Source organism: Taudactylus pleione, unplaced genomic scaffold (genome assembly GCF_031769625.1).
Source record: "Taudactylus pleione unplaced genomic scaffold, aTauple2 ptg000707l, whole genome shotgun sequence".
In the NCBI taxonomy this organism is placed as follows: Eukaryota; Metazoa; Chordata; class Amphibia; order Anura; family Myobatrachidae; genus Taudactylus; species Taudactylus pleione.
The window spans coordinates 17,883,018-17,901,259 of NW_028285109.1; the positions used below are offsets into that span (position 1 = coordinate 17,883,018).

At 39.8% G+C, this 18,242-nt stretch overlaps 1 protein-coding gene across 3 annotated transcripts in view; it reads left to right on the top strand.

Moving 5' to 3' along the window:
* The window catches only part of SLC35F4 (solute carrier family 35 member F4), a 372,785-nt gene that overhangs the window by 310,784 nt on the left and 43,759 nt on the right, over positions 1–18,242 (top strand). For all 3 annotated transcript variants that reach the window (XM_088456541.1, XM_088456543.1, XM_088456542.1), the window contains one exon: positions 3,617–3,911. In XM_088456541.1, coding sequence (XP_088312667.1) covers positions 3,617–3,911 — 295 coding nt within the window. The remainder of the gene's footprint in view (positions 1–3,616; positions 3,912–18,242) is intronic.

An 18,242-nucleotide genomic window follows, 5' to 3' on the forward strand; every position in this document is an offset into this window, starting at 1 on the left:
GGGACTTCAGAGAGGTAAGTATAAAAAAGTATGGGTGCAGGGTGTGTCCGGTGTGGACAGCCCCCGGACCCAGGGGCCCATGTGCACCGCACACCATGCACCCATTACAGATATGCCACTGACACCATAATTTCCGCCCTGCATCTCTCAGCCACACCATCACCTCCCCCTGCGTCATCTCTCAGCACACCATCACCTCCCCCCCAGTGTTTCTAAGCACGCTATCATCTCCCCCTGCGTCGTCTCTTAGCACACCATCATCTCCCCCTTGTGTCATCTCCCCCTTCATTCTATGTATCTCTCCCTTCCCCCTTTATTCTATGACTCTCTGTGTGTCACCCTCCCTTCATTCTATGCCTCTCTGTGTGTCCCTCCCCTCCCCTTTCATTCTATGTCTCCCTGTTTGACCTTGCCCCCGCCGCCACTTTCAGCCCGTAAACAGCGGGGTTGGAGAGACCAGGCAGCAGGCTGAAGCTCAGGAGCAGCACTGGTGGTGGGTGGCTGCAATGGTGGCAGGCGGGTGGTGTGGGTATGATGCCCTGGCTGGGCCTGCCACGGCGCCCAGAGCAAGTGCCCCCCCCCTGGTTACTCAACTGCTTGAGCTAGGCAGGCTTATTACTTGGCAAAAGTTGGCCTTACAAATAAATTTCTCCTATTTTTTGGCATCAGAGAATATTTTGGTAGTAAATATATATATCATTACTCGTATGAAAAGTAGAGATGAGCTGGTCGGTTTTGCAGATAACCAAACACATTCGATCTTTGGAGTCCCGAGTTGAACAAAGTCCCAGCTCGGATCACTTTAGGGTTCCAAATAGAACCAACTCGGATCTAAAAAAATGTATCTTACGTATTTTGGATTGCATTTAAGTCCCTCCCTCATGATTACAGGTGCTGTGAGGTGGTCACAATTGACTGGAAATGCCTGGAATAAAATGTTATTGATGTTAATAATACTATAGGAACAAAAACAAATGCAAGGTACATGATTTTAGCTGTTTTTATAAATTTTGAAAGAAATCCAAAACCAAAACCGTACCAAAACACTTGAGGGTGGTTTTGCCAAAACCAAAACACGAGGTCCCATCTCTAATGAAAAGAATGAAGTTTAAACAATGGGTGGGTGAATTTCTAATAAACCTTCATAATGATTTTGTATCAACTTCACACTTTTGCATTGTCTGTATTGTTCTCAAAATATTTTTTTCCTCCATATGACATGAGTATATTAGTATGTTTTTTAATGAAATATCATGGCTGAATAGTGTTTACTTGCTCCTCACTGTAGAAATTGTAATGAAAGGATGATTCATGGTAAAATAAACTGTATTGGTTTACTCAGCAGTGTTACAATGCAGGGGAACTGTACCCTGCATAAGAATTAGGCCATTCTTACAGGACTACAGCTGTGATTTAGTAAAAAGTAATTTGACATAATAGATGAATATTAGATGCTGCTTTCCTAACACAAATTGATAACTTTAGAATGTGACTTGAGTGCTAATGTTGTTTTATGACCTTGTCCTTTGATTTGTATGCCATGCATAGTGTTGGGAAACGATAAAACCTATACACAGTTTTGGACACATGATGCAGTCTACCAACCAAAGTGGTTCATTAAAAAATAAAATAAAAAGGAAAATATATTAAAATGTGCATATGTCCGTCAAACTTATCCTCCTCTCCTAACACCCAGTTTATTGTAGAGCTTGGTAGGAAACTGTTTTTGAGAGTCGAGGCAAAGCTGAGAGGTCATTGTCCCTGTTTAATCCAGAATTAAACAGGGACAATGACCTGTACAAATCAGAATAAAGAAAAATATAAAGGTTAAAATTACTTTAAAGAAAAACAATTATAGCTGGGTTTGATATCATAATAATTAACTTTGGCTGAATGATGGCACATTGGGTAACATTGCTGTCTCTCAGTGGGGTCATGAGTTAAATTTCCAACTAGGGCCCCATCTGTGTGGAGTTTGTATGTCCTCCCCATGTGTGCTCCGGCTTAAGGCCATATTCAATTAGTTTTGCATCCGCATCCGCGAAAAAGTTCCGCCTGCTCGACTTTTCGCTGCCTTCGCCTGTTTTGGTGGCGAAAACTTTTTGTGCGCACTCCCGATTTACTCCGTATTCAATTATCAAACAGGTTAAAACGGGACCGGGCGAATGTGATCCAGGTGAATAGTGCAGGATGAATGGGGGGAATCAATCTGTACCCCAGAAAAAGATGGTCTGACTTCGGAAATCATTATGGTAGTTTAATATTAGCCCTGATTGAACTAGTTAGGGTACTTAGGTGGTGGTAATTGCTTGCTATTAGCGTCTTGGTAAAAGTAGTAAAGAATGGCATTAAGCAGTGTTTTTTGGTGAAAATAATTAGTCCCATCAAAATTGGGGTGCTTGAAAATGGGTACTACCATATTTTAATGTCTCTAAAGTGAAGTTTTAGAAAAAGTGAAAATCCTCCATATAAGCACCTGCAATCCCAAAAAACACTTGGCCCCTTCTTAGAACACCCCCAGAAGCTTATTTTGCTGGTTTTTGAAGTTGTCCCCACACTTTTTTAATTTTTTGCCCCAATTTTCTAAGGCGTTTTTTGGGGTGTTCCTGGACTTTTTTTTTCTTTTTTTGGGTGAATTGTCCATTGGGGGGGGAAGGTGTACCAAGGGTTCTGAGTGGTTTCCCAACATCTGCACCCCAAAATATAGATTTTGAACTTTTTTTCTCCTATTCTGTGGAGAAAAAGTTTTGCCTATTTCAGCGCATAGACTTTTCGAATAGACAAAAAAGGACTGGAATTGAGGAGCTCATTCAGACCCGGACGCTAAGCTGCGCTCTCTCACAGCCAAAAGGGGCCAGGTATGCAAATTCCTCCATCGCACTGTCTGGTGTAAGGACGCCCTCTATGTATTAGAGAGCGACGGCAGAGCGAACGCATGCCGGTATAAAGACGCCCACTTTTTCTTCTTAACACACGTCATCTCCAGGAAGTGTATATGAATACTCAGTAACATTGAGAGCCATCGGAGCTGCACGCAGCGCTTGAGGTCGACCCTACCCCACCGCAAGCACTGCGATCAGTACTGGTACAAATACAACCAAGTGACGTATACAATGACGCTTCTTAGCTAATTATGCACACCCCTAAAATGCTGTTTAGATGCCCAGACACGCCTGCGTTCGCACATCCACTCCCCCGTTCATAAGCACCTTCCCCTGTTACCACCCACAAACGCCGCTGTCACTCAAATTAGCGTCCAGTCTGTGTACCGCGAGCGCACAATTCCCGAGCACAGTGAGTGACTCACGCATGCTCATAATGACGCATGACTATGGGTAACATCTCCACTTCTAAAAACCTGAACTTTAGTAAATATACCCAGTAGTGTGTGCAGCTCCAACTGAGTGGGGACTGGTGTGAATGAGAAATAACAGCTCTGCATAAATTGAGGAGCTATATAAATACATAATAATAGTAGTAATCATTAACACAAACATATTAAAGACAAAATAGTAAAATGTATAAAAAAAAAGCAGTTTTAATGTAGCCATGTTACTAGATATGAGAACCTAGTGAATTCATATGAGTAAAGTATATTTCTGGTTATTTATTTCAGGCGGAGAAGGAGCACAAGCAAACCAAGAGAATATCCCAGAGAACCATGAGAAATCTCGATGTCAGTCGTGTACTTCCACATTCCTTAAAATAGTCTGGGGATTTCTGATTATTCTGTCAGTATCGTCCTCTTGGGTTGGAACCACACAGATAGTAAAAATCACATACAAGAACTTCTACTGCCCATTCTTTATGACATGGTTCTCAACCAATTGGAATATTATGTTTTTCCCAGTGTATTATTCTGGTCACCTAGCAACAGCACAAGAGAAGCAGTCACTGCTTCAGAAAATCAGGTAGGTCTTTATCACTTTTGTTATACATACATAATGTATCCACTATTTGAAATATAAGGATTTTAAAAGTCACCTATGAGTTACATGACCTGGTGATTTGAATTTGTGATGTCAATAGCCCCAGGGCCCCTTTAGGGGGGAGAGACAACCTTAGTGTATCACCCCTTTGCCAGGCTCTGGCGGGTAATGGTGTCTGTACTGTATGTGCAATGCAGGTCACCTTCTCACTTGAGGGGAGATGTACTAAGCCTTGGCGAGAGATAAACTGGAGGATGCTCCGGGCATTGCTGTAATCACCGGCGATTGTGACCCCCAAGGGGGCGTGGCCTGCACTGGGCCTGCAAATAATGTTATATATATCAAAATGGCCCTGGGCAGAACAAAGGTTCCCCACCCCTGATCTAATTGTTTAGGCTGAATACTAAAATATTAAACATATCTAAAGGTACATATTGACATCTGCAGTCTTTACAAATATTAGCACAAGTCTGTCATAATACAGTGAGAATTTGCAGAGACGCACACAAGCGACTGTGCAATTCCGTCCATCTCAAATGCAAATGTAGGTGTCTATAGGAAACGGACATGTCCTTGCTGCATCTGCGATCTCAGTCTGGGATCACCATCGCGACCGCTCCTTTGGTCGGGAAATCTGCATCCACTGTCGCAGTCCCTGGCCTCATGCCTCCCGGAAAACATTCAATGCCGCAGCTTTGGAGTGTCTGCGGGCAAGATCGAAGGACCCGTTCTGCACAAGCGCAGACCACTCACCATCGGAGATGTATGCTAACCATCGTATTAGTGTACATCTCTAAATCAGGCCCTGAATCAATAGATAGACCTGGGTTAAATGTAGTGAACAACCACACTAATTCAAGCCATTAGTTCTTCTTGTTTAAAATCAGGGGTTATATCTCATTGGAATTTAGCTGCATTATGAGACTCTAATCATCTTCCAAACTCAACCCCACAGAGTCTGCTTACGGGGAAGCAATAAATAAGGAGAAACAATAGGGCAGATTCAATTAGTGATGAGCCTGTGTAGACATTTCCCGCAAAGCTGCCAGGAGCCATTCCAGTCGGCTGTCACAGCTAATTCATTCAGCTCCTAAATATTTTACATTTAAATTTTGTTTTTGAGGAACAAAACTTTACAAAACATACTAAATAACAAATACGTGATGCATTTATTTTTAAATTATATTTCTAATTGAACCTGGGATAAAAGATGTGATTTGATAGAAACTGAAATATTGCCCCAATACCAATACTGTAGTTGGTGAATTCTGCAATTCCGCAAACTGAATTTTGGAAGCGTCACCTGGGTCTCAAAAATCCAAAAGCAGAATATGGTGTTAAAGGCATAAAATAAAGACAACTCCTGAGAAGGAAAGAAATCATTACTTTAGCCTATGTAAAGATTGGCAGACAATGTAGGAGAGCATGGGGAAGGCCAGTAGGAAGCTAGGTTGTGTATAAAGAGGAATTAGGAGCAGATACTGTAGATGGTGATGCCACTTCCTAGGTCTTTGGTGAGATGGTGATCTACTGTATTCAGTTCTGGAGGCCAGGGACATATTATTCATAAGGCTTACTAGGCTGAAGCCTAGGGGCCCCATAGGCCTCGGGGCCCTGCAGGTAGAAGTTGCAAGGCACACTCATAGTCAACTGAGGCTTGTTTTATGGGGAGAGACAACGAGCCACTAGCACATTAGCATCAGGGCTGTTACTCCTCCATGAAAGGACATGTGACCGCCGCCATCACAGCTGCTGTCACTGGCGCTACCTAGAGGAAGTTCTCTCTCCTCCAAACCTCAGCACACACATGGACTAGTACCTACCGTACTAGGTTCATGATGTTAGCTGTAGTAGGGTGAAAGATTGAAGTGCCAGAGGCCGCCCGAAAAACCTGAAAGTCTAGGGGCCTGGCCATGGGTTAATACGGCCCTGCTGAAGGCCATAGGCCTGACCCTGAATCACATGTAATGCATACACGCGTTGCATACACATTTCAATCAGTATACAACAAATGCGATTCTACTGCAGTATTTTGAGCCATACAGCTCTCTTTACGTAATTTCCCAGCATATCTGTCTGCACTGCAAACGCAGCAGTCATCACCATCATCAGTATTTACACTTACCTTAAGCTGTGTGACGGAGATTCAGCATACACACTGCATTCCCGCAACTCGGAATGGTGGGTAACTCTGGCGACACGCCATATGCCCAGCTCTCACTAATGCCCATTTCCCATACAGCATGAAATGGCCAAGGTCCACCCAACTTACTATCGCCCCTGGATACACTAAAGTGTGCTGAATAGACATGCACAGTACAAAAATGATTACTTGATCCATCCGCACACAGGCCTACGTGCAATTCTGAGTCAGGCAAAGACACAGAACAGCTAATAACATGGTGCATGGTCTACATCACAGAGCCTACCAGGACAGACTAACATGACATCAGTGTATGCAGCATGGGGCAGAGAACAAAAAGGGGTGGGGGGGTACAATAGAAGCTTTATATACATACCTGGGACTGTCCCACCAGTGGGCTGCAGTGTCCTGCGGTGTGGGGAGGAAGTTTGGGAGAGCACGGGTGAGTAGTGTAGGCAGCGTCTCTGGGGGCAGCCCAGCATCTCCAGGACTGCTGGACATGCCCCCAGAATGACGAAACAGGGGTGCGCGGTGAGGTGGTAGGCCCCTTCCCCTTTGGCGCGCGATATGTCCCTCTTCCGAATTCTAGAATTTTGGGAGGTATGCATATATAAAGTATTTTTATAAATACTGGAGGGTATAAAGTTTATAGGAAATCTGAAAAACAAAGGCTTTATGGAAAGGGAACTATAAGTGTAAGAATCTTTTAAGATAGGTCGTAGAGGGGGGCATGGCCTGGAGTAGTTCGGAGTAGGCAGCACTTTCTTGGCTCTCCTGCTGAAATTCTGATAAATATCTTGTATTTGGCTGCTTCCTCTCCGAATTGCTTCCTATGGTGGGGTAATCTCTCCTTCCTGCTTTGTGTTTTGTGGTGGACTCTCCGTTGGATATATTCCTGCAGTCTCCATGAGGCCGGGCCCTCCTCTATACCCTGACCTGATAATTCTGTTCCGACTCCCGCGACTACCTAGTGGTGAGGTGATTACCTACTGGATTTCTTTTTACCTTCGACTACATCTCCTGGGATGTTACCGCCGTAGTTGAATTAAACACTTCAATCGGAATAAAATAGAACAATGTTTATTCAATAAAATCAGTGAATATGATGAGCTTACATCAAACACTAGTCAAAATATGATGGAGACCCAAAATATTTTGGCTAGTGTTTGATGTAAGCTCATCATATTGACTGATTTTATTGAATTAACATTGTTCTATTTTATTCCGATTGAAGTGTTTAATTCAACTACTGATAGTGACCATTGGGCCTTTTTTGGGTGTATTTTTGGTGGAAGGGTACTTTTCAGCAACATTACAAGGAATCATTGCAAACCTTGAAAACGGGATCTATGACACCTACAAAATCATTGAAAGACCAAAAAAGGATTCAATAATTTCATTCTACGGGAAAAGAAAGGGAGATTTACTCTTTGTGTCGACATCTGGGACTGATCATTGAAGTAGCTTTATTGCTGCATTAACTGATGATTTTTTGTACATTCAGTTTGTGTTGTATACACTTTGGGTATTTTAATATATTTTTATTCTGTACAGTATAGCACACTTTCTCTTTTTTCTTGATATATATATATATATATATATATATATATATATATAATTATATATACACATATACAGTCAGGTGCATAAATATTGGGACATTGACAGAATTTTCATATTTTGGCCCCTATTCACCACCACAATGGCTTTGAAATGAAACAAACAAGATGTGCTTTAACTGCAGACTTTCAGATTTAATTTGAGGGTAATTACATCCAAATCAGGTGAACGGTGTAGGAGTTACAATTGTTTCTATATGTGCCTTCCACTTTTTAAGGGGCCAAAAGTAATGGGACTATCAACTCAAAAGCTATGTCATGGACAGGTGTGGGCTATTCTCTCGTTATTTCATTATCAATTAAGCAGGTTTAATATAATCAATTATACAGTTTAATTTCAAAGCCATTGTGGTGGTGAACAGAGGCCAAAATATGAAAATTCTGTCAATGTCCCAATATTTATGCACCTGACTGTAGATAATATATACAGTATATATATATATATATATATATATATAATTATAATATTGGATATATCCGTGATTGTTACTTCAATGATGCACAGTCCTTTGTTTTGGATCCTTCAGGCAAACTATTCTCAGTATTTTTGACACTTGCAGATGGATAACATGATTCCCTGTCCTGCTACTTGGTCAAATCATGATGTGGCTGAGATGGATTTGACTAAGTCTTCTGTCCCTGCTGTCCTCATATCTTCTATGAAAGATTATATTTTGGACTTATCTTCTCCACTGGTTGTGGACTTGCCTGAATTTGTCAGCTACTTTGAGTCTGGGAGTGTTGGGTTTACTATCGTCTGCCAAAACATAATTTCTTTATATTTATTAGATGTGACAAGGTTCCAAGATTTGTTATTGAAATATTTTATAAGTCTTTCTATTTGTTTTCGTGTAGTATGGGATGGGACAATTCCTCTGTTTTTATTTTTGCTAGAGGCTGAGGCTTGGCCAGACTAATGTTCTAGTCTACATAATCCTGTTTGTTATACTCTACATTTGAATGTGCTGTGTTAAGTATATGTTGTATGGGAGGAGCTCCATATTTATTCATTATGTTTTCTATTGCGGGAGAGCTGACTTGGCCTAGCTCAAGGTATTAGTATAGATTGGAGGCAGGGTGTTTTGGGGATCCAAGTGTGCCCAGGATAGGGTTATGTCATAGAAGGGGGGGGTAATTGGGTGGTCTGTTTTTGGGTGTATGATTTTAATTTGGTGGATGGGGTTTATTTTTTATATTTTAGTATTTATTTTATTATGGTGTGCGGTTACTCTCGATATCCCATTTTTTTCTTTTTTAACGGTTCAAGATACGGGTATCCGAATGGCGCCTTCGATTAATTTATTATTCAAACCCATTTTTTTATGTAAATAAATTGTTAAACTATGTTACACTATTTGGATTTTATGTTTATCTTGCATATCCATTGAAAACTAGAATACTAAATGTTGAATCCATACGGCGTGGTGAAAGAGTGAAGTCACCAGTTATTACATCTCCTCCTTATTACATCTCTCTATTTTAAAGTATATTTTTTAAGTATTGTGAAATATTAAACACCATATTACACTGAACATTAGCGCCCAGGATCTGGTCTAGGCTCTATATATATTAGTATTCCAGAAAGCAAGAAGAAAGTGGTCCCTATATAGGAATGCATCCAAGGTTGCTTATCTTGTTATAAAATGTAACCTTTATTAAATATAATTAAAAATATATAAATTCAAAATAGTTTCAGCTAAATAAAATTGGGTATAGATAAGTAGGAAAAGAAGTTAAAATAAATGCTGTCATCATCAATATGTCCCTTTATTTCATGTGCTATTGATAAAGAGAAAAATGTTTTTGATCAATAAATGGATACAGTTGTATAATAGAAACTAAATACACCAGAAAATTGGAAGTCTGTGAATGTCCTCACAGGTATTAGAGTGTATTACACGATCTCATATATCATACTCATAAGTTACTAAAACAATGTGTCTAAATATAGCTTGTATTGCACTTGTTCAATGTGCAAATTATTTCACCACATTATTGTTTCAGTTTTATCTTTCATGTATTTTCTCCTACCATATAGAATAATAGATGAGGGAACTCAATTTAATATTTAGGTGCTATCATTTGTATATGTAGCCACATAAGTGAGAATTACATCAAAGTAATGAGATTAAAGAGAGTGTAACGTTTCATCTGGTTGAACAGCTACATATAACAACTGTTTTAAAGGAATTGCAATATAAATACATAAATAAGCTGGATCTGCTGTATCAATACCAACTTTCCAGTGAGATACAGTCTAATTTAAATGATTTATCACCAGCTTCAATCTCTCAAGTCTATAATTGGCATAACTAACCCACCTCTAGATTAAATGGACTAATAACATAGTACTTCATATAATATATATTTATAGGTGTTATATGCACCCTTTTAACATGATAGTACAGTTAATATGACCCGCAGAGACCTGCAGCAGTAATAATTCAATCGCCGCGTGTCTCATATCGCTAAATCCGGCTAGATTAAATGTAACTGTATCACTGAAATGTAAATGCCCGATCGGGATCAGTGTATCATGCACTGACAATCAATGCGATTCTACACTTTACAGCCGTGATTAATGTGACACGCATATGTTTAAAGGTCTTTCATTCATTCTTTTAACACGAAGGTACAGTTAGTGTAAATAGCAAGACACTGCAGCAGTAATTCAATCTCCGTGTATCTCATATCACTGAACCCGGCTAGGTTAGATGTATCTATGTCACTTTAACGTGAGTGCCCAGTCGGGATCAGTGTATAATTCACTGACAGACGCTACGGGTCTGCTCTTGCAGCCGTGGTTAGTATAACATGCACTTAAGAGTGCTTGCAATCCTTAGATCAGTAACATATCTAGATTAGCACATATATTCAGTCGGGCATAATTATAGATGATCACAGCTAAACTCCGACGCGCGTTTCGCTGTAGCTTTTTCAAAGAGGCAAGCCGACCGCTGCTCTTCCCGGTTATTTTATAGATTGATCCTCCAATCCCTGCATGGTGTTGTTTTTCAAAAAAGTTCAATCTATTTTCTGATTGGTCATCCCATCGTTTCATTGATTCTATCATAGTATTAACCTATGCTTATACATTTTTAAATAAAAATAACCCATATATTAATTCATCACAAATAAATTTATTCCCAATGGATTGTATAATTAATAGCCTGACATCTAAGTAAGTTATATATAACTGGCTCGATGATCTTTTTCAATTAAAATTCTTCTGGATGAAACAGACTAAAACGTTTTGGAGTAGAACTACTTTTGAGAGTTACATTAAACACAATCTCACTCCAAGAGGTTTAAGACCCAAAATCTTTCCGGCATACGAACTAGCAACGGAGGATCTTAAAAAAGAGTGGGAAGGAGCTTTATTGAAATGCTCTCAGGAACTCATGCAAGTTTTAATCAAGCATGATAATATAATGTTTGAAGGATATACTAAAGAAATAGAAAAACTGGGAGAGAAGTTAAAAACATTTGAGAATTTGGATAAATTCCAGAAGACTTTTGAAAGATTCAAAACTGAAATAGATCAAAATGAGAAATTAATAATAGAACAAAAAAGAAGGAAATTTACAAGAGACAAAAACGATTATTCACAAAATTTGATCTTTAGGTGGAATAAGGATAAAAATAGAAGAAGACAGGAATCAACAATGGTATATTCCACTTCAGAAGTTGAATCCTCAGACAGTGAGGCACAAAGTACATCCTTTGGAGGTAGGAATTTTTTAGGTAGAGGTACAGAAATTGTGGAGGAGCCTATAGGAGAAAAAACAAAAAAACACGTAGAGGAGGTAAGAGATCTAAGAGAAAGGAAGAGAAACAACAAAACCAAGTGGGAAGAAATGCCTCAGAAACAGAGGAGGAATTACAGAAGGTAAATGAACAGTTAGATGAACTAAGGATTATTAATCTCTCTAAAAAAAACCTAAGTGATGAACACATTTCCTTACTTAGCAAGGGTTTGTCCTTTTCACCCATGAAAAACCTGGACAGGTTTGAATGGGAGAAGGACATAAACCTATTTGCACGTAAATTACTCCTGCACAAATTTTTCAAAAAAGGAATGGAACATACCTCTGAACTTGCATTAGAACAATCCTTGTACACTCTGGATGAGGAAGATGGTAAAGCACTTATGATACTGGAGGATCTAGCCCAAGAAAATACAATGGGTGAAATCAACTCTTGTCAAAGAAAACCCATTTTTAAAAAACAATCAACATTTACACCAGACATTAAAATCTGTCCACAAGTAGAGATATTTGTAAAACTGGTATCCAAAGAATTGGATTTAATTATGTCTGAAAAACATAAAGCAAGCAATTTGAACAGAGAAGAGAAAAAAGCTTTAGATGAAATTAAAGAATGGGATGATGTGGAAATTAAATCTTCTGACAAGGGTGGAAACATTGTTATTTGGCCCAAAGATATGTATTTATGTGAAGCTAGAAGGCAGTTAACGGATATTGAGTGTTATAAAGAACTGATCTTCAACCCAACTCAAAACTTTTTGAAATATTATCAGAATATGATCACTAATGCATATAGAGAGGGAGTGATCACTAAAACTGATTTTGATTATTTGTGGGTTGATAATCCGAAAACTGCAACTTTTTACCTGCTACCCAAAATACATAAAAATGAACATAATCCCCCATGACGCCCTATAGTATCTGGTATTGGCAGTCTTGGGGAGAAAGCTAGTATTTTTGTAGACAAACATCTTAGAAGATATGTAACACAATTACCATCTTATCTACGTGATACAATGGACCTATTAGGAAAAATAGATGGGGTTACCCTAAATGAGAATACTATACTTGCCACATGTGACGTTGAAAGTCTGTACACAAGCATAAGTCATGATTCAGGATTACAAGCTGTAAGATATTTTCTCAATATGGAAAGAAGAGATGACGAATTCAGTGATTTTATTTTAAGATTATTGAATTTTATCCTGACTAAAAACTACTTCATATTTAATGAGAAACACTATTTACAAGTACGGGGAACTGCAATGGGCAGTACATGTGCTCCGACATATGCTAATTTATTTTTAGGGTGGTGGGAGCAGGAAATGGTCTTTTCAGAAGCAAATTCAACATATACAGACAAGCTAATTATGTGGTTTAGATGCATAGACGACATCTTCATTGTCTGGGAAGGAAATGAGGAGAGCTTATTAGAATTTATTAATAAACTCAATGATAATGTTTTGAATCTCAAACTAACAGCAGAGATAGATCATGTACAGATCAATTTCCTGGATCTGACTATCCGAATTAGTGAAGAAAGAGGATTAGTGACGGATGTATATAGAAAGAAAACAGCAACAAACAGTATATTACACTTTCAAAGTTCTCATTTTCCAGCAACAAAACAAAGTATCCCCAAAGGGGAATTCCTTAGAATAAAAAGGAACTGTTCTACAGAAGAGACTTTTCAAAGAAGGGCCAAAGAATTAGGAGGAAGATTGAGAACCCGTGGTTATAGCAATCAAGCTATCAAGAAGGCTTATAAGGAAACCCACTTGAGACATAGGGATTCACTTTTGTATCAAAATTCTATTGAAAAAAAGAATAAATCTAAACAATCAATAAGATTTGTGGGCACTTTTTGTAAACAATGGAGAAGTTTGCAAACTGCTCTCCAGAAACATCTATATGTACTGAAAACAAATCTAGGCCCTAAGATAGACATTAGTTGGAGAAGGTCAAAAAATCTAAAGGACTGTTTAACACACAGTCATTTTGAGGTCAAGAGGAAACCAAAGGATCAAAACACAGGCTCCCACAAATGTGGACATTGCAAGGCCTGTGAATTTATGGTGAAAAGGTATTACTATGTGAACCGGTATGGGAAGAGATGTGAGATAAAGGATTTTATAAATTGTTCAACACTGGGAGTGATATATTGCCTGATCTGTCCCTGTGAAAAAATATATGTTGGCATGACTAAAAGACAACCAAAAAAGAGGTTTTTGGAACATGTATTGAACATTAACAATGCACGAAGGGATAAAGACAGGATGAAAAATCTCACTAGTGTAGCCAGACATTTCTTACGATACCATCAAGGCAAAAGCAATGGTTTAATCGCTTTTGGTATGGAAAAAATTAAATTGGGCCTAAGAGGAGGTGTCATAACTCATGAGCTCCTCAAAAAAGAAGCCAGACAAATCTTTTTAATGAATAGTATTACACCATTGGGACTCAATGAGAATATGAATTATTCTATGTTCTTATGATCAATTAGTGACTGCTCATATTTTATATGACATTAATATCTTTTGGATTAAACCTATGCTAATGAACATATATGACACAAATATTATTATATACTAATCTTTTGTTTTATTTTGTTATCTTAAGCTGGCATATATTCTATTTCCCTTGTAATTTTAGACACTTTTACACATTGATGATGAATTTAAATTATTATGTAATTTTAGGTCACTACATAATATATTTCATTACTGCACTTAACATATTTTAGGCACTTTTTTGATTTATTTGCATATTTATTATCATATAATTGTTGGTATATTTAGGTTTCTTATAAATGTATTTTAAAATAACTATATAATTGTATGTAATTATATATATAAAAATATATATAGTAGTGTTCTATTGTATTAATTAATTGTATATTTCTATTATATTTAATGGATTTTTGTATCAAATCACGGTCATTATGTTATACACTTAATACACTTATACACATGGGTGTTTTATATTTAAAAGCAATACTTGAGTTAATGGGGATATATAACTTACTTAGATGTCAGGCTATTAATTATACAATCCATTGGGAATAAATTTATTTGTGATGAATTAATATATGGGTTATTTTTATTTAAAATATGTATAAGCATAGGTTAATACTATGATAGAATCAATGAAACGATGGGATGACCAATCAGAAAATAGATTGAACTTTTTTGAAAAACAACACCATGCAGGGATTGGAGGCTCAATCTATAAAATAACCGGGAAGAGCAGCGGTCGGCTTGCCTCTTTGAAAAAGCTACAGCGAAACGCACGTCGGAGTTTAGCTGTGATCATCTATAATTATGCCCGACTGAATATATGTGCTAATCTAGATATGTTACTGATCTAAGGATTGCAAGCACTCTTAAGTGCATGTTATACTAACCACGGCTGCAAGAGCAGACCCGTAGCGTCTGTCAGTGAATTATACACTGATCTCGACTGGGCACTCACATTAAAGTGACATAGATACATCTAACCTAGCCGGGTTCAGTGATATGAGATACACGGAGATTGAATTACTGCTGCAGTGTCTTGCTATTTACACTAACTGTACCTTCGTGTTAAAAGAATGAATGAAAGACCTTTAAACATATGCGTGTCACATTAATCACGGCTGTAAAGTGTAGAATCGCATTGATTGTCAGTGCATGATACACTGATCCCGATCGGGCATTTACATTTCAGTGATACAGTTACATTTAATCTAGCCGGATTTAGCTATATGAGACACGCGGCGATTGAATTATTACTGCTGCAGGTCTCTGCGGGTCATATTAACTGTACTATCATGTTAAAAGGGTGCATATAACACCTATAAATATATATTATATGAAGTACTATGTTATTAGTCCATTTAATCTAGAGGTGGGTTAGTTATGCCAATTATAGACTTGAGAGATTGAAGCTGGTGATAAATCATTTAAATTAGACTGTATCTCACTGGAAAGTTGGTATTGATACAGCAGATCCAGCTTATTTATGTATTTATATTGCAATTCCTTTAAAACAGTTGTTATATGTAGCTTTTCAACCAGATGAAACGTTACACTCTCTTTAATCTCATTACTTTGATGTAATTCTCACTTATGTGGCTACATATACAAATGATAGCACCTAAATAATAATTTGAGTTCCCTCATCTATTATTCTATATGGTAGGAGAAAATACATGAAAGATAAAACTGAAACAATAATGTGGTGAAATAATTTGCACATTGAACAAGTGCAATACAAGCTATATTTAGACACATTGTTTTAGTAACTTATGAGTATGATATATGAGATCGTGTAATACACTCTAATACCTGTGAGGACATTCACAGACTTCCAATTTTCTGGTGTATTTAGTTTCTATTATACAACTGTATCCATTTATTGATCAAAAACATTTTTCTCTTTATCAATAGCACATGAAATAACGGGACATATTGATGATGAAAGCATTTATTTTAAATTCTTTTCCTACTTATCTATACCCAATTTTATTTCGCTGAAACTATTTTGAATTTATATATTTTTAATTATATTTAATAAAGGTTACATTTTATAACAAGATAAGCAACCTCGGATGCATTCCTATATAGGGACCACTTTCTTCTTGCTTTGTGGAATATAATTATTACAGGTCCTGGAATAGCACCCCTGAGCACTATAAAAATTGAAATGAGTTATATGTGCATTAACGAGGGTTGTGTTGCATTTCTCTGAAGAGTGATATAATTTTCTCTATATGAAAAAAAGTTTTTTTCTTTGGTGCGACCTTTTAGTGTGTCTTTACAAACGTCTATATATATTAGTGTTCATAGGTTATTGGGTGTAAACACGACAAGATCAGGGACTGCTACACATTACGTATGCGCCATGGGTAATCCCACATCTTTATACTTTGCGTTTGATAGAACATAACACAGGACATATAGGTGGGTACGGGATGTAAACTATCCCTACCCCTACTCCTAACCCTCACCCTAGTGCCTAACTCTAACCCTCCCCCTAGTGCCTAACCCTAACCCTCCCCCTAGTGCATAACCCTAACCCTCCCCCTAGTGCCTAACCCTAACCCTCCTCCTAATGCCTAACCCTCCCCCTAGTGCATAACCCTAACCCTCCCCCTAGTGCCTAACCCTAACCCTCCCCCTAATGCCTAACCCTCCCCCTAGTGCCTAACCCTAACCCTCCCCCTAGTGCATAACCCTAACCCTCCCCCTAGTGCCTAACCCTAACCCCCCCCTAATGCCTATCCCTAACCCTCCTCCTAGAGCCTAACCCTGGCCTAACCCTCCCCCTAGTGCATACCCCTAACCCTCCCCCTAGTGCATTAATCCTAACCCTCCCCCTAATGCCTAACCCTCCCCGTAGTGCCTAACCCTAACCCTCCCCATAGTGCATAACTCTAACCCTCCCCCTAGTGCCTAACCCTAACCCTCCCCCTAATGCCTAACCCTCCCCCTAGTGCCTAACCCTTCCCCTACTGCATAACCCTAACCCTCCCCCTAGTGCCTAAACCTAACCCTCCCCTAATGCCTAACCCTAACCCTCCCCCAAATGCCTAACCCTCCCCGTAGTGCCTAACCCTAACCCTCCCCCTAGTGCCTAACCCTAACCCTCCCCCTAATGCCTAACCCTCCCCCTAGTGCCTAACCCTACCCCTAATGCCTAACCCTCCTCCTAGTGCCTACCCTGGCCTAACCCTCCCCCTAGTGCCTACCCCTAACCCTCCCCCTAGTGCATTAATCCTAACCCCCCTCCTAGTGCCTAACCCTCCCCTTAGTGCCTAACCCTAACCCTCCCCCTAATGCCTAACCCTCCCCGTAGTGCCTAACCCTCCCCCTAGTGCATAACCCTAACCCTCCCCCTAGTGCCTAACCCTAACCCTCCCCCTAATGCCTAACTCTCCCCCTAGTGCCTAACCCTCCCCCTAGTGCCTAACCCTAACCCTCCCCCTAATGCCTAACCCTCCCCCTAGTGCCTAACCATAACCCTTCCCCTAGTGCATAACCCTAACCCTCCCCCTAGTGCCTAACCCTAACCCTCCCCCTAATGCCTAACCCTCCCTGTAGTGCCTAACCCTAACCCTCCCCCTAGTGCATAACCCTAACCATCCCTAGTGCCTAACCCTAACCCTCCCCCTAATGCCTAACCCTCCCCCTAGTGCCTAACCCTAACCCTCCCCCTAGTGCATAACTGTAACCCTCCCCCTAGTGCCTAACCCTAACCCTCCCCCTAATGCCTAACACTAACCCTCCTCCTAGTGCCTAACCCTGGCCTAACCCTCCCCCTAGTGCCTACCCCTAACCCTCCCCCTAGTGCATTAATCCTAACCCTCCTCCTAGTGCCTAACCCTCCCCCGAGTGCCTAACCCTAACCCTCCCCCTAGTGCATTAATCCTAACCCTCCTAGTGCCTAACCCTCCCCCTAGTACATAACCCTAACCCTCCCCCTAGTGCCTAACCCTAACCCTCCCCCTAGTGCCTAACCCTAACCCTCCCCCTAGTGCATAACCCTAACCCTCCCCCTAGTGCCTAACCCTAACCCTCCCCCTAATGCCTAACCCTCCCCCTAATGCCTAACCCTCCCCGTAGTGCCTAACCCTAACCCTCCCCCTAGTGCATAACCCTAACCCTCCCCCTAGTGCCTAACCCTAACCCTCCCCCTAATGCCTAACCCTCCCCCTAGTGCCAAACCCTAACCCTCCCCCTAGTGCATAACCCTAACCCTCCCCCTAGTGCCTAACCCTAACCCTCCCCCTCATGCCTAACCCTCC